General features: G+C 46.2%; 2 protein-coding genes and 2 pseudogenes across 3 annotated transcripts; all 4 read right to left on the reverse strand.

The window, feature by feature from the left end:
* The window catches only part of LOC136497202 (protein TORMOZ EMBRYO DEFECTIVE-like), a 76,105-nt pseudogene that overhangs the window by 37,847 nt on the left and 16,719 nt on the right, over positions 1-21,539 (reverse strand).
* On the reverse strand, positions 7,322-12,822 carry LOC136497194 (E3 ubiquitin-protein ligase Os04g0590900-like). Of its 2 annotated transcripts, none has more exons than XM_066492978.1 (2): positions 12,482-12,822; positions 7,322-11,118 (listed from the first exon to the last, which is right to left on the reverse strand). In XM_066492978.1, the coding sequence occupies exon 2, from the start codon at positions 9,036-9,038 to the stop codon at positions 7,863-7,865; it is 1,176 nt and encodes a 391-aa protein (XP_066349075.1). In that variant the 5' UTR covers positions 9,039-11,118; positions 12,482-12,822; the 3' UTR covers positions 7,322-7,862. The 2 variants fall into 2 exon arrangements, with proteins under 2 accessions (XP_066349075.1, XP_066349074.1); XM_066492977.1 differs by having other exon boundaries at positions 12,446-12,822.
* On the reverse strand, positions 12,946-14,835 carry LOC136497195 (28 kDa ribonucleoprotein, chloroplastic-like; annotated as a pseudogene).
* LOC136497450 (protein RGF1 INDUCIBLE TRANSCRIPTION FACTOR 1-like) lies at positions 19,428-21,405 on the reverse strand. Its single transcript, XM_066493246.1, has 4 exons — positions 21,169-21,405; positions 20,856-21,056; positions 20,304-20,519; positions 19,428-20,176 (listed from the first exon to the last, which is right to left on the reverse strand). The coding sequence occupies exons 1-4, from the start codon at positions 21,211-21,213 to the stop codon at positions 19,883-19,885; spliced, it is 756 nt and encodes a 251-aa protein (XP_066349343.1). The 5' UTR covers positions 21,214-21,405; the 3' UTR covers positions 19,428-19,882.

Raw genomic sequence — 21,539 nt, forward strand, 5'->3', positions numbered from 1 at the left:
CAATTTAAAGATTAAGATAGTCAGGTCCAACCGTGGGGGGGAGTACTACGATTAGCATACCCCATATGGCTAAGTTCCTGGACCTTTTGCAAGGTTCTTACAGGAGAATGGCAAAGTAGCCCAGTATTCTATACCGGGCGAACCTCAGCAGAATGGAGTAGCTGAAAGTCATAATCATACCCCGATGGATATGGTGCACGGTATGATAAGTTACTCCACCTTACCGTTGAGACTGTGGATGGAGGCGTTAAAAACCGCCATTGATATTCTTAATAGAGTATCAAGTAAGTTGGTGTCCAAAACACCGTATAAGTTGTGGGACAGGAAGAGTACCCTCACTAAACCACTTACGTGTGGGGGGAGTCCTACTGAGGCTAAAGTATCTAACCTAAACATTAGGAAGCTAGATCCTAAAATAGTAAGTTACCATTTCATTGGCTACCCAGAAAAGTTAAAAGGTTTTCGTTTCTACTGTCCAGACAGACATACAAAGTTTGTGAAAACAAGACATGTTGTCTTCCTAGAGGATGAAATGATGAGGGGGAGCATGGTAGCTCAAAAAATTGACCTTGAAGAGAAGCAGGTGTATGCGCCGACTCCAATGACTCATGAGACATTTTTCTCACTACCTGCTGTCGCTGTACCAACAGTGCAAGATACTGTGGTGCTAGCACCTATTGTTATTTCACCTATGACAACAATGAATGACGATGAGGAACTCATTCTTTAGGATCCTGTAAAACCTATTACCACACATGAGGGGAGCAATAATAGCCTCAAACAGAAGATGTGCCAAATGTGGAAGCCCCTAGAAGATGTGCCAAATATGCCAAATGTGGGTTGCTGACTATGAAGTATACAACACCGAGAAATTTCAAATAGAGGATGATCCCACCTCATTTGAAGAAGCCATGAGAAGTGATCATTCATCAAAGTGGATTAAGGCTATAGAAGATGAAATGAAATCTATGAATGCCAATAAAGTTTAAGACTTGGAAATAATTCCTAAAGGTGCTAAAACAGTAGGCTATAAATGGGTCTATAAAATAAAACTTGACTCTCAAGGAAATATAGAGAGATATAAAGCGCGACTTGTGGCAAAAGGCTTTACGCAAAGAGAAGTGATTGATTACAATGAGACATTTTCTTCAGTCTCATGTAAGGATTCCTTTAGAATTATAATAGCATTAGTGACACATTACGGTTTAGAATTACATCAGATGGATGTAAAAGACGATATTTCTTAATGGGGACTTGGAGGAAAATGTTTACATGGCACAACCGAAAGGTTTTGTCATGGAAGGAAAAAACGAATGGGATGTCGCCTAAAGAAATCCATTTATAGATTAAAACAAGCTTCAAGACAGTGGTACTTGAAGTTTGATCAGACAATAAGGAATTTTGGGTTTAAAGAGAATGTTGAGGACAATTGTGTCTATGCAAAGTTTAAGAATGAGAAATTTATCTTCCTTGTCCTGTATATGGATGACACCTTACTTGCTAGTAGTGATGTTAGTCTACTACTAGAGACAAAAGAAGTTTTTGTCATCAAAATTTGATATGAAAGATCTTGGTGAAGCATTGTTCGTTCTAGGGATCGAGATTCACCAAGATAGAAGTAAACGGGTATTAGGACTGTCACAAAAGACATACATAGAAAGAATCTTAAAGAAATTCAGTATGCACAAATGTAGTCCCTCACCTGCTCCTATAGTCAAGGACGACAGATATGGGAATTTTCAATGCCCTAGGAACCAATATGAGATCGATCAAATGAAAGCGGTTCCATATGCTTCAGCTATCAAAAGCTTGCAATATGCTCAAGTATATACGCGCCCTGACTTGGCATTTGTTAACGGGTTACTTGGCAGATTCTAGAGCAATCCTAAAACAGAACACTGGAAATTAGTAAAGAAAGTCTTGCATTATTTGTAAGAAACGAAATGCCTCATGATGACGTATATGACGTATAGAAGATCTGATTCACTCCATATAGTGGGATATTTAGATTCTGATTATGCGGGAGATGATAAAAAATCCACATCTAGATGTGTATTCACTCTCGTAAGGGGAGCTATTTCATGGAAAAGCTCAAAGCAAACCGTCACTACATCGTTCACAATGTATGCTAAGTTTGTAGCGTGTTATGAGACAACGGGGCAGGTAAACTGGCTAAAGAAGTTCATACCCAGTTTGAAGGTGGTTGATGACATCTATAGACCACTTAAGTTACACTGTGATAATAATCCGGTAGTACAGTATGCTCACAACAATAAGTCAAGTGGTGCTGCCAAACACATTGACATAAAGTATTATGTTATGAAAGAAAAAGTCCGGGATCATGTCATAAGTCTTGAGCATATAAGTATCGAAAAGATGCTCGTGGATCCGCTTACAAAAGGCTTACCACCCAACGTGTTCAGAGAACATGTAGCTAGCATGGGTTTAAGGAAAAGCCTAAAATTCCTGGACAAAAGAAGGCCCAAAGTTAAGTATCTATTTCAGAACAGAGTGGTGTATTATAGCTGTTAAATCTATCGATAATTGACCGTGACGATGAAACATGCTCTATGCGTTAATCTATAATGGAATGAACAAAAGTAAATGATATGAAATTGAAAGATGGTAGTGAGATCAAGGGGGAGAATGTTAGTTGATCTCCACCAATAGGCCCAACGGCCTATTGAGCCCTTGGATCTGCGCCCTGATCGGGGACGCCCAACCCTAATATGGTTGATGGGCCTCTGTCGTACAGCACTATAAAAAGAGAGGTGGAGATCAGGGCTCGAACAACGAGGTTGACCGAAGCCGCCGTGATCCACCAAAAGCTAAACCTAATCCGATCTAAAGTGAGTGTTGCCAGCGACGGGAAGCCGCCACCAACCTCACCGTCGCCTCGGCATCGCCACCTCTACTATGGACTCCACCGCGCCGAGCTCCCTCGACACCGGCGTCCATGCGGCTACGACACAACTACACCAGGGCAAAGTAGAGGAACCCTAAGTAAAATGATTAAACCCGCTACATCTACACCTAAAGTTTAGAACTTTCTAACACCCTTGTCGCGTTCACTGCGATCGGGCGGCGGCGTCTCCCCTGAATTCGGCCGACTAGCAAGAATAGGAAGCGCAGGCCAGATGGAATCAAACATCAAACGGAGCCTATCCAATCCAAAAAAGCAAATAGGTAAAGTGGGGGTCCCACATGCTGGCTTTGCTTGGCGTGGATTATGAACCAATGTGGCGTCCCTTCCCACTTTGTGCACATCAGCACATGCCAAGGAATTTGCTAAGGTCGTGATTAGTTGCTTAAATTGATCTTAGTCTGCATTGGATCTTATGCAACACAATCCAAAACAACGTAAATGTGTGCAATGTTCTAGTGTTCAGTTGTCGTGCATAGGCCAAGCCATGTTTGGTAAAAAAATTCCCGTTGTCAATCGCGTTGCATGTAGCCTCCTTCATACTCTAATTGAGGTCGTAATGTTTTATAATTCTAGTGAAGATAGGAGAGGCGAGAATATTTTCTTTTCTCGAGCCTCATCGGTCTGTTGAAATAATACAATCAAATTTGGCATACTATCTAATGTTACATTAAACCTGCTTTGAGCACATGCAAGTCTGCATAAGAGCCTCTGAGAGCAACTAAACACATGTAAACTATATTGCACAAGTCTGAATACAACCTAATACAGGGAACCAAACAGGCCCAAAAGTATTTATGTAATTGTAAAATTGTTACACCCTTGCTTTAAATTAGTTGTCGTTCCAGATTTTGTGTTAAGTAAAAAATCTGTCTTTAACCATCAATTCCTATAAATTCATGCAGTTTAAAAAACATGAGAACCGTATATTATATAATTATTTTTATGGTGAATCTGAAAACACAATTCTTCAATATTAAACATTACAAATTTTATATACTAATAGCCAAAGATTAAAAAAAAACTTGACCGACAAAGCTACAATGACACCATATATATGGAAGTATGGAACAGAAGCCTTTCGGGGATTGACAATATTTATTTTATTTTTACAATATTTATTTTATTTTGATCTTTGATCCACATGTATAGGAGGTAATTGTACCCATACAAACAAAACCTTTCAGGGATGTGCATTTTTATTAGTGTTGAATTTTAGTTATCAATACAAATTTTATTATATGTCTTTGTAATTTTTTCGAGCCTGCATAATGACCTTGCTGCACTAGTTGGCATAGAGTATCTCCATGCCATTCTGAATCATACTAACAAGTCTTCTTGGGAAAAAAAAATCCAACGAGTCTCAATTTTGAAGTATGAATACAAGGTCCGCCTCTTGATGTGAGGCCCATATGCTGATTTGGCAACTCTAATCGACACAAAGTAGCTCCCTATTACATTGAGTTGTCTCCAATAGGTTGTAGTGTCTTTTTGACAAAGTTCTAGGGTGTGGACGTGGTCTTTTAATTTTGGGTTGGGCTGTCCTCATGCAAACTTAGGGCCTGTTCACTCGAACTTATCAGCTAGAATCTACAATATTATACTTTTATATACGTTATTTATTTTAAATTATAAGTCGCTTTAATTTTTTTAGTTCATCCATTTTACTATGGATGTCTCAAAAAAGTCAAAACGACTTATAATTTGGAACGGATGGAGTATATATCTTGTGCAAATCTATATGTTTTTATAGAAGACCCACGTGTGTTCAACTAATTAGTGGATTTAATTGGGTTAGAGTTAAACAATAAAGTTATGTAGTAGCATAAGTTAGGAAGAGAATCAATCTGTTATGGGTTGGATTGGTAAAAAATAGATTTGACCCATTGACAGACCTGCTCGCCGCCATCCATGGGCAGTCGGGAGCTCAAGTTCTTAATAGATGCCCGCCGGAGTATTCGGCTGAGCTGGATTATTTACTGTTCATACTGAGAAATATTGTTGATACTGAAATATTATGGGAGGAAAACACTGTCCCGGCTGAAAAAATAAGCCGAACAAGCCGACTTAAAGTGCAGCCGAACAACTAGGACCAAAACGTACAGCTTAGCCCATCCTGGATCACCAAGCTCCCGATCCCTACTGGGCTTGACCGAAGAGCATAATTTCGAACAATTATCCAAGTCTGGTTTAGCCTCGGAATCCTCATTCACAGAAAAATGAAACGAAAACAAAATCAGCCTCGCTCTTGTGCGGCGGACACCAAAAAGAGAGTCAGTTCAGCTCTCGGCGAGCCCACGGCCTTTTTGACTTTGCTTTGCCCTCCCTAGCGTCTCGCCACTGCGATTTCGAAACAAAGGCGGAAAGCGGGGGGAAAAAAGGAGGGACGGGCCGACGGCCATGGCCGCCCTCGCCGGCGCTGCGGCGCGCCTGCCCTCCACCAACGGCGTCGTTGCATATTGTAATGTAATCGGCTGCGCTAGCTGCTGCAGCAACCTATTACCTAGCTAGCGATAGCAAGCAAGCCAATGCGAAAGCCTAGCTACGACACTAGACCAGACGAAGTGCCGCCATCGTGTAGAACCTATGGCTCTTTGATTCTTTTCTGGCAAGTGTTGGTCGAGGCCGCATCAAGCGAATTGGAAGCATCCGAATTTCCGAGTGGAAGTCGGGCCGGAGAACCGAGAGGAGTCAGCGTAACAGTGCAGCAATCCACGTCGCGTTGCCGAGCGAGCCGGTCGCAACGATCCAAATCACCCGCAAGTGCGATCGCGACGGATACCGATCACCGAGAGGGAGACCACTCTAGTCTCGAATCTACCACGTCCGTTCTAAATTATGAGTCGTTTTTAACTTTTTGATTCATCTATTTTTCGTATATATTTAGCATAACAAAATAAATATACTAAAAAAGTTAAAACAACTTATAATTATAATTAGGAACAGATGGAGTACTCCGTAGATACATACTGTACAAAGGGTGCCAGCAACCAGGCGTCAGGTCCAGGTCCGTGTGGTGCGGGCCACTGACAGAATCAGACGACCAAACCCATGTACGTACCTATCTGCTAGTACTATGTAGGAGTACAGTAGTGTATAGTATGTATGTCCACACTTCAGTGTGACATATCAGTAGAGCCGTGTTTCATGGCAACCCCGAACTACTAAACAAACACCGAAAAAATCGTATTGGGCTCGTGGCTCCAGCACAAAGTTCTCATAGCTTGTTCTTTCTTTCTTTCTTTTTTTAAAAAAGGATAATGATAAATAAAGTTATAGCTGAAACGACCAAAGATGGCTCGTGTTGAATCGACCAGAGTACCACCAGACGTAACCTAACCCCAGCCATGGATTTGGAATATCAAACCACATGTTGTCCAGCCAGGGCATCGCCTAATATCTAAGATTCCAGCATCGTTCCTGTCACAGAAACTTCAGCATCTATATGCGTCAAGGAACAAACTAAAGAAAAGAGAGGCTATGGCTAGTGGACAGTGGTGCGTGGCCCGAATTTTTTTACTATTTGGCTCTTTTTTTTTGAAAGTTTCTCTCAAATAGACCTCTGGTGGAAACAATTCCAGAAATGGACCCTTGGCTCGGCGCCAGAGTGACTGGCGCCGAGCTCGGCGCCACGGTCACTGGCGCCGAGGTCCTGGGCACGGGAAAATGGACATGCTGAAATTTAAAGACTTAGCCAAAATTTTATATATCCATCTCACGGTAAATTTAGGGACTTAGCCAAAATTCTAAGTTGCCGGTGATTGTGAGGTAGGGTGAAGTGGTGAGAAAAAAACCCGAGACAGAGGAGAAATAAGAGGAAGAACGCTCGGAGAAGAAGTGCAGGCTGGGTTAAATGCAGGTGGCTCGGCGCCATTCAGATTGGCGCCGAGCTCGGCGCCAAGATCGACGGCGCCGAGCTCGGCGCCAAGATCGACGGCGCCGAGCTCGGCGCCAAGATCGACGCCAGTGACCGTGGCGCCGAGCTCGACGCCAGTGACCGTGGCGCCGAGCTCGGCGCCAGTCACTCTGGCGCCGAGCCAAGGATCCATTTCTGGAATTGTTTCCGCCAGGGGTCTATTTGAGAAAAACTTTCAAAAAAAAAAAAGACCAAATAGTAAAAAATTCACGTGCGTGGCCGATAAAAGGAACAGGTTTGTTTTTTGCAAAGCGGTGGGGGATCAGATTCTGATCGCCCGTCACAGGCTAAGATCTGAGTACGGATCATGCAGTAACACTGCGTGAGTATAATAAGAGTAATAACAAAATTAAACAAGTCATTCTAACCCCGGGACCGGGAGGTAAAGCAGCGTCGGTTTGCAGCTTTGTTGCTTGTTGCGAGTAAGCTTAGTTCATGGGTGACGGACCACAGGCAACTTCAGCGACAACAGAGCTATAGCACACATGCTTATCTGGTTATGCAATAGGTCCACCACTGCTATGTGCTATGATGATGGGAAATTCCAAACGCAAACGGGATTCCTGCATTTGTGTTAGTGCAAAGAAAGGGTCCCTCTAGCCCATTGCACAGTCAGTTTTCATACTATGTGCTCAGCATTTAGTAAAAGCGAAGGCTCAAACATTGACACGTCCATAAAAAAAACGAAAGGAGCAAAAAAAAAAAGACCCAAAAAATATGGCAGGGCAATACCAGAAGGCACCAGAAAACTGTTGGACTAGTCTTGTACTGAATTCACAGTAAGAACATGTTCACTGAAATAATGGAATGTGGGTCTTCTAGGATGGAAGAGCAAACACAGAACTGATCCAAGGCCTACCAACTAGAAGCAGAAGAGGCCTCACCGAGCAATGCAGACGAACTATTGGACCCTGGCATCACATGTAGGTCCCTGCTTTTTCCATTCGACATTCCATCTTGCAAGCAAACAAGGAAAGCCTGCCCAGTAAGCATCCTAGGTAAAAATCTGAAACAACTCTGAGCTCACATCGGAAGATCTGAATCCCTTCCCCTCCCACTCTTGCTGCTGAAGCAAGACCGGCCAGCAGGCGGCAACCGCTTCGTGTCCATGGCGTCCTGCAGTGCACGCCGGCTGCTGCGTCCGCCCTTGCTGTTCTCGCCGTGACACCGTCTTGATGTGCCGGCGCCACCTGCAAGGACGCCGCTCTCCCTGGCTGCCATGAGCTCGTCTTCCATGCTGGCCTGCAGAACGTCGGCGATGGACATGCGGATGTCATGGTCCGGGTCAGACGACGAAGGCCCCGACTTGAACTTCAGCGGCGGCGGGAATTCTTCTCTGATCTCAGCCTTGCCGTCGGCCTCGTCCATTCCCTCCGGACTACCACCATTTGCCTCCTGGTCATCACCATCACCATCTGTGCTGCCCGCCATGCTCTGCTGCTCGTCGCACATGATTTCCATGTCATCCATCACCACAACCACCTCATGGGCAGCGTCTCTCCCAACACTCTCGCCTGGACCACGGCTCTCGGCCTCCTGCGTCGCCATCCCCATGCCCACGGTGATGAAGGTGATGTTGGAGCGGCACAGAGGGCAATTGGAGTGCGACTTGAGCCACTTGTCAATGCATTGCTGGTGGAAGGCGTGGCTGCACTTGGGCAGCAGCCGCAGGCTCTCCCCGTCCCTGAACTCGCCGAGGCAGACCGAGCAGTCCGTGGTGTGGACCGAGGCATCACCACGCTTGTACTTGCACAAGGTGATCTTGCTGATCAAGGTCTCATCCAGCCCGGTCGACGGCGAGATGTTCCACGATTCCTGGCTCCTGGATTGTCCTTGGCCTCCACGGCGGCCGCCGCCGTTGCCACGGCCGCGGGCACCAGCACTTGAGTGGGAACTGAAGAGTCTGCCCCGGAAGGAACCCAAGGTGCCACAGTACCTGGAAATGAAGGTGTAGTAACTGACGAGGAGGAAGGCGATCGCCAGCACGCCGATGATAGCGATGACAAGCGGGGAGAAGACAGGGCCGGAGGAGTCGTCGGGGCTGGGGCCGCCGACGTCGAACGGCGGAGGCGGCGGGAAGATGAAGTAGCACCACTGCGGGCAGTACATGCTGCACAGGCCCTGGGAGCAATCTTTGGTTGGCTCATAGGGGACCCAGGTAGGCTGTCCCCCCGAGATTGCAAGCGGTGACGAGGCCATTGCCTCCCACCACGAGCTCTGGGCTCTGGCAGCAGTAGCAGCAACGGCAGACTGGGAGAAACGAGGCGAGACGGTAACTACTTCACTCCTCAGTCTCTGAGACTGAGTCTCCAGGTGCTATCTGTGAGCTTCTGGGATAAATCATTGTGATGAGAAGAGAGAGGACATACTAGGCGCCTTGGATCCATGCTCCTTTCTCGGTGTTGGGAACTGTGAGAGGATATGGGGAGAGATCAGATGACGCTGCTGGCTTTGAGACTTTGAGAGGCAGTGAAGCTTGTTTACAAGGGAAAGTATTTGGGAGGGATGGAAGGAGACGTGGAGATGGTGGTGGTTGGGACCTGATCTTATTTGCTTTTGTTTTTGGTGCTGCAGCTCTTCTTTCCTTTTTCTTTTCCTTTGCCCCTGCTGCTGTTGCTTTCTCTTTTAACTTCGATTCGATGCCCTCTTTGACACACTGACACACACAGATCAGATGAGGAAGACAAGATGGCCGTCTGATATGATAATAAGGAATGAACAGTAACAGGAAAGATAAACAGAATAGTACACGTCTGGGTCCTGGCACAACAAGATGGAGAAACAGTGCAATAGCATAGATGAAGCCTACCAGTGGAAGCTTCAGCTGAAAGAGGAAGGAAATAAAACTTCTTACTCTCTTAACGCCAAAACGTCTTAAATCTCATGGATTTTGTTGAGTGAAACCCAATGTTTGCACTCATTGCAAGGTTCTTTTGGTTTTAGTTAGAGATGTTGTAGGCTTTGATCAGTCAAATTAACTTAAACTAATACAGAAAATGAATATTTGAAAGCCTCACAGACAAAGAAACAAATTCCATATTCCATAAAACAATAAGTTGCTAAAATTTCCAAATTTTTTTGTGAACTGGTAAATATCCATTATCTTAATGTTGGTAGTGCTATTGTTTCCCCTCCAAAGAAAGGGACTGTCCTGTACCATAAACCTTGAAGTCTCTTTCAGAAATCAGGTTTTTCTCTCTTCAAGTCAAGTAACTAAAGATAATGATTACTCGCACTATTTCAACAGCTTTCTTTGAATTTACTTCTCTCTTTATGACACTAATCTTATTATAGTGTCAACATAGCCTTAATAGCTTACTGGTATGAAAGGGACCAGCCCTTACATTTTATGTGCAAGGACAGTTCAAACCGCAGTTATATATTTTTTTCCGAAACCGCAGTTATATGAAATTACTTTGAAAACTATGTTTTATGGAAATTTGGATTAAACGATCAGCATACATGCATACAAAACAATGTAACATTATGACATATGCAAATCAATCTAATGAAGGCACAAACCACATGGTGATGATCATCTTACAGATAAATAAGGGAGAACAGGTAACATTTTATCAAATCTAAGTTGGACAGAGAAAATTGACAGAAATAGTTGAAATATCAGAAGATTTATTTTTTATTTTGAAAAATCAGAAGAATTTTCCTCCTTTTGTGATAAGCAAATAACTGTCACGTTCGTTAAAAAAGAGAGCAAATGACTGCCACATAACAGGGATAGCAGATTAGGAGTGCAGTCATCCAAATGCATGACGGAAACATAGAGAAGTGACAAATTTTGGGACACATGTAGACATAGGGACCTGTATGGTTCCATTCAGTGCAAGCTAAGTGCTACCATATTCCTGGCTAACTTACAAAAGAACAGCCAATTTCACTCTTTCCCTTAATTAAGGAAAAGCCTTGGAGGAATATAAATTCAATTGTGATACTTTCTCTTTTAGATTCATGGTTCAAGGAATTTGAAGAGGCTAACGTGTAATGTTGTTCTCATTTGGAAGGCAATTGAATAGTTATGCATCTATATAACAAATTAAGATGTTAGTAACCAATGTGCAGAAGTTACACAAGAAAAGTTTGAACAGAACAGACCAAATGGTTTGCACGCCTAGCCATAAAGTAAATAAAACACAACATGAGGTGAGGCAGAATATTTTATACAGGAGGATGAATGATGTAGTTATGAAGAATATGGTCTGACATAAACAAGAGCGTTCGAGGAAATCATTGATGTCCATCCTGCTTCTGAAAGGAACTGAAACTGAAATGCAAAACGGGCATAACGTATAAGCCTTTCTTTAATATAAACAGTGACCTTATTCTGTGATACAGATACCAATAAATTACTGGAGACATCGATGTTATGCTGCACAAAAAGGACTACTTTGTGCATAATATATTACACTATATTTCTCTAGTCATCCAGTTGCTTCTATATATTACTATAAAAATTCTGGATATTACGTCTAGTGCTGAAAATGAATCAAGATGCATGACCTTATGACAGTATTGAGCTTCAAATTAATTTTTACCAAGAAACCAACTGGATAGTAGTTAGTAGATTAATCGTTCAGGACTCCAAAAGGTTAAAACAGGATAACCAAGTAAGCTGATTCTGTTTTCCATCACGAAGGACGTTCACTCCACAAAAGAATGCTATATTTTCAAATTCCTCTTTTCCCTGTTTGTCAGTGGAAATGGATTAATAGAAGGTTTGTAGGAGAAGACAGATGAAGTGGTGGACCAAAGAGGAACATGATCATCCCTTTTCCCCCTTAAGAACTAGTCCCACCAATAGGGATAGCTTTAAGACTTTGACCCCTTTGAGGTTAGAAAGAAAAAAAAAGATAAAATAAACCACCTGAGTTTGCTTTCACCCAAAAAAAGAAAGAAAGAAAGAATTTCAATTTGCATTGATCTGGTCCACTTTAGTCCCTTAAAATTTGTGGGAACAGCTGCTTTAAATTATGTGGAGTTAAATATGCTCCTCTTTTGCCACTTTGCTTCCCCTTGAACAGACACCAGGAAAAGGTAGTGTGTGCAAATCATAGTTGTACCCTTCATCATCACTATCTTACAACTTATCAAGAGGGCCACACTGAACTCAATTCTAGCTTTTTAACTACTGTTCTAAACAGTCTCACAGCAACAGCTTACACTTATTGTCTGTTTTAATGAGGTATTGAAACAATTTTTAACATACATCCCTTAGAAAAAGTTTGAGTTCAAAAGTTATCAATCTTTTTTAAAAGACTCAGACGGATTTAGTGTAATGATTTTCAACAGGCGTCTCTCTCTAGTTCCTTGTTTTGGTTGTGTTTAAGCCTATGGTGTAGCAAGCTATTGACGTGCCTGAACCGTGAATAGGGGCTCATGTTGGGTTTCAACTCTAGCCTACCCCAACTTGTTTGGGACTAAAAGGCTTTGTTGTTGTTGTTAAGCCTATGGTGTAGCTGGGCCTTACATGTTCTTCGCCTGGTCTACTGTGCTGCTGCGGCCAGGGCTGTTACTTGTGTTCTGTCTTAATATTGTCACAATAACATAACTGAAATTGAATACAATTGCAAGCTACAAGGACATTACTTCACCTGAAGTTAGAGCTAATGCCTTTTGTTGGCCTTTACCTTAGCAGGACCAAGGCAGACAATGATAATTGAGTGTGGATTATGATTGCCACCTCTTATTCCGCATCCATATATAAAAAAGGCAGGCACTAGATCTGAGTTCCCAAGAAATAACATATTAATAACTTGCCAATTAAAATATACTGCAGGAACAGAGGGTTTTTTTTTTTTCTGGATGCTCCTGGTATGATAGCGTATGACCCATGGCAAATTTCTCTCAAGCTTCAAATTTTAATACAAAGTGAACTGAGCATTATGGTTTTGCTTCCCTCATCATTATGAAATGAAATTGAACCTCAAGCTGATTACTGGCTGTTCATGCTGCATGAAACTACTCATGATTGCAAGGTAAATGATAAAATACATAAAATTTCAGAAAGCAGTATTCACAAGTAGCGAAGCAAACTACAGCACATCAAAGATTCCTCAAATGTGTATGATCACTCATAAGTATTCCGATGACGTCATGGAATTAAATTTTCATAGAAACAAATTAGTTCAAGTACCAACCATGAGTAGTAAGTGCAATTATAGGCACAATGATCATGCACTTACGCACCAGGTAGTGTAGGGAAAAACTTGTAACTGTACAACAAGGTTCCACATCTGTGTTTATATCAATAAGGTGGATGGAACTTTCTTCCCGTAGGCCAGTATAGTATGTTTGACTATTCCTGTTTATCTTCACCTCCATCCGTGCTGGCATCATCAACGCTCGCTCCTTCAATATTTACAACTTCAACTTCACTGTCGGCCTTTGCAACTTCAACCTTATCATCACCACTTTCCCGCCAATTCAAGCGTACAGGTCTTCCCATAAGTTCCTAAATAAAGGACAAATATAAATCTGATACCTTAGTGCCTTAATGTGCTTGTAGTTTAATACATCTTACATTCGATTTTATAAAAAGATGGAATGGCAAAATGGGACAGAGACAGACAATTCATCTAACTGCATGATAACACTATAGCAGGTCTGTTGTTGCAAGTCAATGGCAAGGGTCCTCAAAATTATTATCAAAAACAGATGGAGAGAGAATACAGTTGATAATTGATAAGGCATTTTTATTTTTATCTAGTGGAGGCATGTGACGGACGTATGCTATATATCTTCACAAACAAAAACGTAAGGTAGAAGTTTGTATGTAACACCTTTCCATCAAGCTCAGTGAGAGCAGCCTCTGCTTCTTCTTTTGTCCCAAAGGAAACAAAACCATACCCAGCTGCTTTTCCATTATCGAATATAATGTTAGCAGAAAGCGGGTTAAATTTTGCAAAGAATTCTTTAACATTGGGAGCCCTTGCTTTCCATGGAAGATTGGACACATAAAGCTTGTGCCTCTCTATAATGGTGCCAGGAGGAGGAAGCGGAGCTGGTTTTCTGAAGCTCTTTGAAAACTCCACCTTGATTGCCCGCCCCATTACATCCTAGAAAATATTATTCTCAATGTTAGTATCTTATTTTGGAGAAATCTTTAGGTGTCAACATTTTAATGATTAGCTCAATGATGATGATACATGACTGATAAACTCGGCCCATGTTATAGAAAACTCAATCATGAAGTGATATTATTACAAGTAAATCCATGTCCACGTAAAGTGCGAGCCGTTAATATCCACTAAGTTGCTGAAAGCCTCAGTGGAGGAGAATGCAAGTGAGGTCAATGGATTGGATTCCCTAAGACGCAATTTATATATCATCTTCTACTTCACATCTACTCTGTCTATCTGATGCTCAATCGTGAAACTACAGCATGGTGCAAACCAAAGACATCAAGGCCGCGCTCACATGGGAGTTAAGCTTCTCAGCGGCGGTGGCTGCCTCCTCCGCCGTCGACATCGTGACGAACGCGAACCCCCTGTTTCTGCCATCCTTCCCCTTGATGACCTGCCAAACAAACGCAACGAAAGCTGAATATCGCAACTGGAAATTCAAACTCGGACACCCTAAACGCACGCGGGCCTCAACGGCTCTCCAGGGCACGCGGCATTGCGTTCACGGAAATCGATCGCGCCTCCCACCCCCACCTCGACGTCCTTGACGGTGCCGTGTTGCGCGAATAGCTTCTCGATCTCCGGCGCCGGGAAGGACCAGGGCAGGTTGGCCACGTACAGCTTCCGCCGCTTCTCCCCCTGCTCCTCCCCCTCCTCCGCCACGGGGGCGGCGGCCTGCGCCTCTGGGGGCGAGGACGCCGCGACGCGGACGCGGACGCGGACGCGGAGGCGGAGCCGCGCCTGGTGCAGGCGGCGAGGGGAGCGGAGCGGAAGGAGAGGAAGGGCAAAGTGGGCAACCCGCGGCGCGGGGAGCGCCGCGCCGGGGCTGGGGCTGGGCTGCGCGCGAGCGAGAGCGCCATAGCGAAGCGGAGCGTGCGGCGCGGGTTGTTCGGGCTGGGAAGTGGGAAGAGTTTGTGGGGCTGGCCGGCTGGGCGCCTGGGCCTCGGGAGGCCGTTGGACTGGCTGAGGACGCTTCTGCCCCTGACCTGACCGTGACATTTTTGGGCCGGCTTGGATTTCGTTTCGGAATAATGTGTGGGTGCCTGCGCTCGCTGGATAATGTGAGCGGGGGCTGAGAATAGATGGCGTTCATTGTCTGTGGACGCCCAACACTGCACATTTCACCTGAAAAAAAAAAACGCCACTGCGCTTTCATCATTCAGTACCTAAAATTCGCAAGTGGCATTCAGGTGCGATCTAGAATTCGATCTGCTTTTTATCAGCCCTGTTTCTTTGTTTCTTAAGCTATGGGCAGCAGCAGGTCAGCTGAATTCATGATTTGGTATACACCTTGAGGGCTCCGCCAAGTTCTTCGGGAGGCAGAACTGGGAGCTGGACATTCCAAGCCTAGTCCTCCGTATTTTTTGGATCTTGTCACGTTGGTCAATCTATTCACGGGCTCTACTATTTGAGGCTCAGAGAGATCAGAGATGGGTGATTGAATGATTCTTTCTCGGACAGGTGCATTTACTGATACATGAACAAAGATAATAAGGTGCGCCAGAACTGGTCCCTTGTCTCTTGAACAATGCAGCATCTCTGAAAAAGATAAGCGCCATTATGCGCACTGTAGCAGCTAGGCTAGCCCTAGCAGTCTAGCAGCATCTGCTCTCTTCTCTACCACGCTGGCCCTATTTATGTATACATTTGTTTCCACGTACTAGGGCTAATATGTACTAGTACTTTCTAATATTATGGGGTGTTTGTTTCGAGCTACTAAACTTTAGTAGCTACTAAACGGTTTAGTCACTTTTAGTAACTCTAAAGTTACTAGAGAGGACTAAAGCTCTTTTAGTAGTCTGTAGTCATAGCGTTTGGTTAAAAAGTTACTAAAGTGACTAAAAGCTACTAAATTTAGTAGCTACTAGGCGAACCAAACAAGTATCGAATTGGAGTCTTGTGCAATGTGGCAGGTTACTTCTAGTAGGATGAAGGAACCTGATGGTGAGTTGGGCCCAGAGCTTGAAAAGGCCAAGGCCTTGTTTAGTTGGCGAAACGGTACTGTAGCACTTTCGTTGTTATTTGATAATTAGTGCTCAATCATAGTCTAATTAGGCTTAAAAGATTCGTCTCGTGAATTTCGTCTAAACTGTGTAATTAGTTTTATTTTTTTATTTATATTTAATGCTTCATGCATGTGTCCAAAGATTCGATGTGACGAAAAATTTTGCAAAATTTTGGGAACTAAACACTACCCAAGATCCACTGCCTTCTTCAAAGTAGGAACATGGTAAATGCAGAAACTGGAAGCCAACGTGAACTTCTTCATTGACGAGCTAGTGAGCTCGCTCTGTTACTGATGATGTAACCAGAATTGTCCATGCTTGCTGAGCTTTTTTTTTTGGTGTGTTCTGAAAAAAAAAACCAATAACATATGAAAGAGAGTACTAGAGATTATATGATGATTGCCATTTGATTCAGGCCTAATTTCGTAGGACCCAGAAATCATTCAACCTTTGCTGCTTTCTTAAGCAAGGAGCTTCCTGGCAGCAAGGCCTGATTCCTGGGACCTAGTCCGGGCCTAGAACCCTTTCAACGTCTCCTCTTGAACGAGACGCGCACGCACTGGATGACTGGACGAAGAAAAATCTGACACCACTTGTTGTCCTCAACAAAGTCGCTCAGCCTTTCAGAATTTTCCTCGTTATAAATTTCAGGCCGAAGCGGGGGCAGAAAAAACCGACCTGTGCCCTGTGATGTGAACTGTGCTGACCTGCTGGGACGAAAGCGATCTCGGTGATGTGCCATAAACACGAGGAAAAGCCGCGATATTGCCCCCGCAAATAAAAGGTGGTTTGATAGGAGTTTCGTTAGGGTTCCATCTGATCCGCTCGAAAGGGCACTGGATTCGTGTCGTTGTGCATTATACACGCCCTTTTCTTCATGATAGGCCTCACTCGTCGTTGCGGTGCGGGGATTGCTCAGAAGAATCTCTCCCCACACACACTGAAGCACAGCGTTGTCTTCTGTTTTATATCGCTCTCTCTTTTAGCAAAAATTTGTTTTATCGGATGATCCTCTCTTTCCTCATGTTGCTGTTGCTGCTGCTACAAACTTATCGGATCAAAAGCGGGTGCTCGCACGAGGCGGCGGAGTGGGGGCAGTAGTACTGACTGTCTGTCACCATACCACTAGGCAGCTCCATTATCACGGTGAATTGGAGGAGGATAGGAAGCAGTGGTGGTGGGCATGAAGCCGCCCACTCGCCGATCGATTCCTCTCGCCTCGAAAGCGTGTGCTGGGTGAGCATGAACCGTACGTACACCCTCGTGACACCGGCCACCACCACCACTCCACCAGGAAGCAGCGAAGAATTGAAAGGCCCTTTTCTCAAATAAAATGAGGAGCTTTGAAAGCCATTGATTGTCATGAAGCCTTCCCGGCCATTGTTTGGCAAAATTCAGTAGAGAAGGAAGCTCGTACGCCGAACGTTTCGCGGAAAGGAACCGAGCAAGTACGGTGGTGTGGCCCTCCCCGTTGCTTTCTTCGTGGAAAACTGTTCGGCTGAGCTGGATTAAAGCTGGCCAGTCGTTTTCAGCTAATTTGTTGCGAGAGAAAAATACTGTTCTGACCAGTAGATAAACAGTGGTTTGTGAGGAGGAAGCAGGCCGGCTCCCGCCAGCCGAACGGACCGAAGTAAGGAACTCCCCAGATATCCCCCGGAACCATGACTCGCCAGCGATTCGATCCAATCCACATCCAAATTTTCTTCTGCCAGTTGATCTACATCTACGAGTAGTATCTACTACCTGCCATGGCCCATCGGAGGGGCCTGCCTGGTGAGTCCCACGGTAATTTGGTGCCGGCCGGCCGCAGACCGTAGCGACGACTGGCAAGGAAGACACGGCCGTCCGATCGCGTCACGGACGGCCGGGTGCGAGGCCGAACCGGGGTCCGTACTCCGTAGCGACGGATGGGGGCAGGAAGCGAGTGACATCACGCGGCGGCAGAAAGTCCTCGGCGTGCGTGTGCGTGTGCGTGTGCGTGTGCGTGTGCGTGCGACGCGGGGGGCGGGTGGCCAGTGGTGGGTGGGTGGCGGCGTTTGCCTATGGCAGCATCACGCGCGGGGGCAGGGTACGGTGGTGGGTGGTGGCCGCCCTGGTGGGCGCGGCCGCGCGGGCGCATTTTCCAGCCACTTCGCCCGCGCGGCGCGCGCGAGTGGGACGGACGGACGCCGCACGAGGCGCGGCGCAGGCGGCACGGCAAGCATGGACGTGCTCACCCCCACACTCTCCTGTCCGCACACACACAGTGCCAAAGCGCACTTGCGCCAGCAAGCATCCCCTTGGGAGGCCGGCCGACAGGGCCGACCGGGGGCGCCCTCCACGTTTCGCCTTTCTCTGGATGAGGAGACGGATTCTTTAAGGGGAATTCCCTGCGTGTCATTAAAAAAAAGATTGTAATACCCTACGAATTCTTAGAAAAGTTTAGCGGTCTTCAGCGTTAATGCTTAAACTTTTTTGTGCTCTTTATGTCACTGCCGTCAGTTTGAACTCTAACGCCGTCAAACTGCAGGTGTGAAAAATCGAAAATACCCTTAAGTTTAAATATGTCATTAATTTTTTGAGCATCTTAACGATTTCAAATGAAAAAACTCAAAACTAGAAAGTTGCAGATGTCGTCGAGATCTATAATTTTTATTTAAAAATTATCTTCATTTAATTCCGTAAAAAAATGATTTGATACGATTAATATATCTTAGAAAACTCATATTTTTTACGAAATTAAATGAAGATAATTTTTATATGAAAATTATAGATCTCGATGAGATCTACAACTTTCTAGTTTTAAGTTTTTTCATTTGAAATTGTTAAGATGCTTTAAAAAATGACATATTTAAATTTAAGGGTATTTTTGACTTTTCGCACCTATAGCTTTATCGTATTAAAGTCTACGAAGGGTATAAAAAAGTTAGAACAGAGACGTTGAAAACCGCTAAACTTTTTAAGGACCCACAGAGATTCCCCCTTCTTTCAAGCCCGGAAGCCGCACGTGGACCTGCCAGCACACGGATCATTGGGCGCCGTACAGACCCATGGATCTGGGCTGCTAGATCGATCCGTCTTTATTGCGTCGACTGAGAGGGAGAGGGCCCTACCGCGGGCGAGCTTGAATGCCCGAACGCCGGTTGGGCGGGTGGTGACTACTCTTCCGTTTCCGTATGGGCGGAAGGAAGACATCCGGACGGCCCGCCCAGCGGCGACGATGGCCTAAGATGGCGACAACGTCGGCATCGACCGGCCGCTGTCCGGGCCGAACAGCGGGTCAACCAAAGTTAGGCAGGGGGCACGGCTCAGCTCGCCGTACCGCAGCGACGAATCACATTCCATTGCTAGCACCAGCCCCCCTGCATTGCACTTGCACATGTGCACGGTGGATTCTAGCATCAGACACCAGGCGGTGGATGGTACAGAGAAAAGAGGGGCGGAGGAGAAGAGAAACCACCATCAAATCAAGCAACACAAACCCTTGACATTGAAGGCCATCCAGGAGCAGCATTCTTATCCTTTTATTACAGGCAACAAGGCAAACACGAATATGAACACTCCTACCATTCCCCCATCTGTGACAGTATATGTATATGTACATTTCTACTGCTATATCAAGCACCGGTAAAAGTAGAACTAGGAAAACACCTATAGGTAAAACTTGCAAAACTTAGTAGTGACGACAAGAGTAACTGCTACAACTAGCTCGTTTCCTTTTAGAGGCACCAAACCCAAACCGTTGTTACTACTGTATTTGGCTGGCTATGCCTATGTATGTAGACCGGTCGATCCGGCAAACACCTATAGATGGTATGTAGAAATGCGTATGCTACAGTGGTGTACCGCTGTGTTCTGTGGATGAGGGCGGCCGCGTGGGCCGGCCGGCCGGCATCGGAATCGGACCCGCGCCTTTGGTGGTCTAGAACTCCATGAGGCTGCCGAACGGCGACCGGTGCGGCACGCCCTTGCGCCGCTTCCCGGTGCGGAAGCTGTTGGCGGTCGCCGGCGGGGTCGACGGGGTGAAGCTCTGCACCACGCTGCTCTTGTCGCTGCCGCCGCTGGTGCTGGTGGACGAGTCGTCCTCCGACTCCGACTCCGACGCCGCCGCCGCCGCGCCCCTGTGCTGCTGGTGCTGGTGCTGGGCCTGCTTCTTCTTCTTCTTGACGGCGGCGTGCTTCTTGCGGATGCGGAAGTCGCCGGAGGTCCCGACGATCTGCGCGGCGCGTCCACGGGACATTAGTGCTACGGTGTTGTTATTGCAAACCACACGTGCGAAGCGGGGAATGCCAGCTATAGAACAATGGGGTGGCCTTGGATTGGACTGGCGGCGGGCGGCGTACCTTGCAGCCGAGGGAGCAGAAGCGGAAGGTGTCGAGGAGGCTGCGCTCGCAGACCTCGCAGGTGTTGGTGACGCCCTTGCCGGGCCTCGGCTGCGGGCGCTCGTTTAGGAACACCACGCGCGCGCTGTTGATGATGTAGGTCTGCACACCGGTGATGTCCAGCACCTTCTGAATCTCCGACACCCGGATCACGTCGTGGTAGGAGGACCTCCGTATCTGCACCACCACCACCAACCGAACAGAGCATGCATCGCCGTCAGCAAGAAGCCGCAGATGGAACAGGCACATTTGCTGCCACTTCAAGAAAGTCAGTTATTCTCATCTTTGGATTTTTCGCCCTAAAACGTGAAAGGAAAGATTGGCCGTTGCAACCTTGGATGCAACTACCACAAGTCTCCGCGACGGAGGAGAGACCGATAACAAGAAGAGTCTTTGGATGGAACCACGGGCGCCGGCCGGAGCTGCCGTTTCTTTCCAAGAAAGGGCCCGGCGCCTGGTGCTCCAATCCGACGCCAAGAAATGCCACTTTTCCCCCCCGGGGGGTGTGCCCACCTGGATGGCGTGGTGGTCGCGGTGGTAGGCGAGGCACTGGGAGCAGAGCGCGCCGTTCATGCAGTCGAGGCAGTACATGTTGCACTCGCTCTTGTGCGCGTCCGCGTGCAGCTTGCATTGACCGAAGAAGCTCGTCCCCAGCAGCGGCTTGAGCCACGGCGGCCACCGCTGGTTCTCCGCGCCGTCGCACCCGCCTCCTCCCTGCCGCATTCGATCCGGCGCCGCCATTAGCGCCAGCCCAATCCAACACAGAGCAAAGAAACAGGGCACCGAAAGAAAAGGAGTACAAAAGAGGGTGTGCTATCCACGTTACCACGGTGCCGCCGCCTCTGAGCGGCGATTCATCGTCGATTGCCATTTCCAGCGATCCACAACCAAAACTGCGAGGTGCAGAGCAGGGAGAATGTGGGTGTGGAGAGAAAGATAGAGAGTAGGGATAGGGGGGATTTGGAGTGGGAGAGAGGGGGAGGGAAGACGAGAGGAAAAGGCGAAGGCTTTGGAAGAAAGAAGTGGAGGTAGGAAAGCTGAGGTGGTAAATTACCAACAGGAAACGACGCTCTTCTGTGTTCGTGTCATGCCCGGTCGAGGCCGAGCTCGTCCTTATCCGCTCCCCCAGCCGGATCCGGTCCGCCGCCCGCCAGACCCGTTCTGCACCGTGCCCTATAAATTTTGGCTGCCTTCCCT

Source organism: Miscanthus floridulus, chromosome 12 (assembly GCF_019320115.1).
Source record: "Miscanthus floridulus cultivar M001 chromosome 12, ASM1932011v1, whole genome shotgun sequence".
Lineage (NCBI taxonomy): Eukaryota > Viridiplantae > Streptophyta > Magnoliopsida > Poales > Poaceae > Miscanthus > Miscanthus floridulus.

Excerpts from the sequence above, each read along its gene's own strand:
- LOC136497194 (XM_066492978.1), bottom strand. The coding sequence starts at position 9,038 with ATGGCCTCGTCACCGCTTGCAATCTCGGGGGGACAGCCTACCTGGGTC.
- LOC136497450 (XM_066493246.1), bottom strand. The coding sequence starts at position 21,213 with ATGGCAATCGACGATGAATCGCCGCTCAGAGGCGGCGGCACCGTG. Across the intron at positions 21,057-21,168 it reads TCAGAGGCGGCGGCACCGTG|GGAGGAGGCGGGTGCGACGG; the intron begins GTAACGTGGATA and ends CGAATGCGGCAG. Across the intron at positions 20,177-20,303 it reads TCTGCTCCCTCGGCTGCAAG|ATCGTCGGGACCTCCGGCGA; the intron begins GTACGCCGCCCG and ends CGCGCCGCGCAG.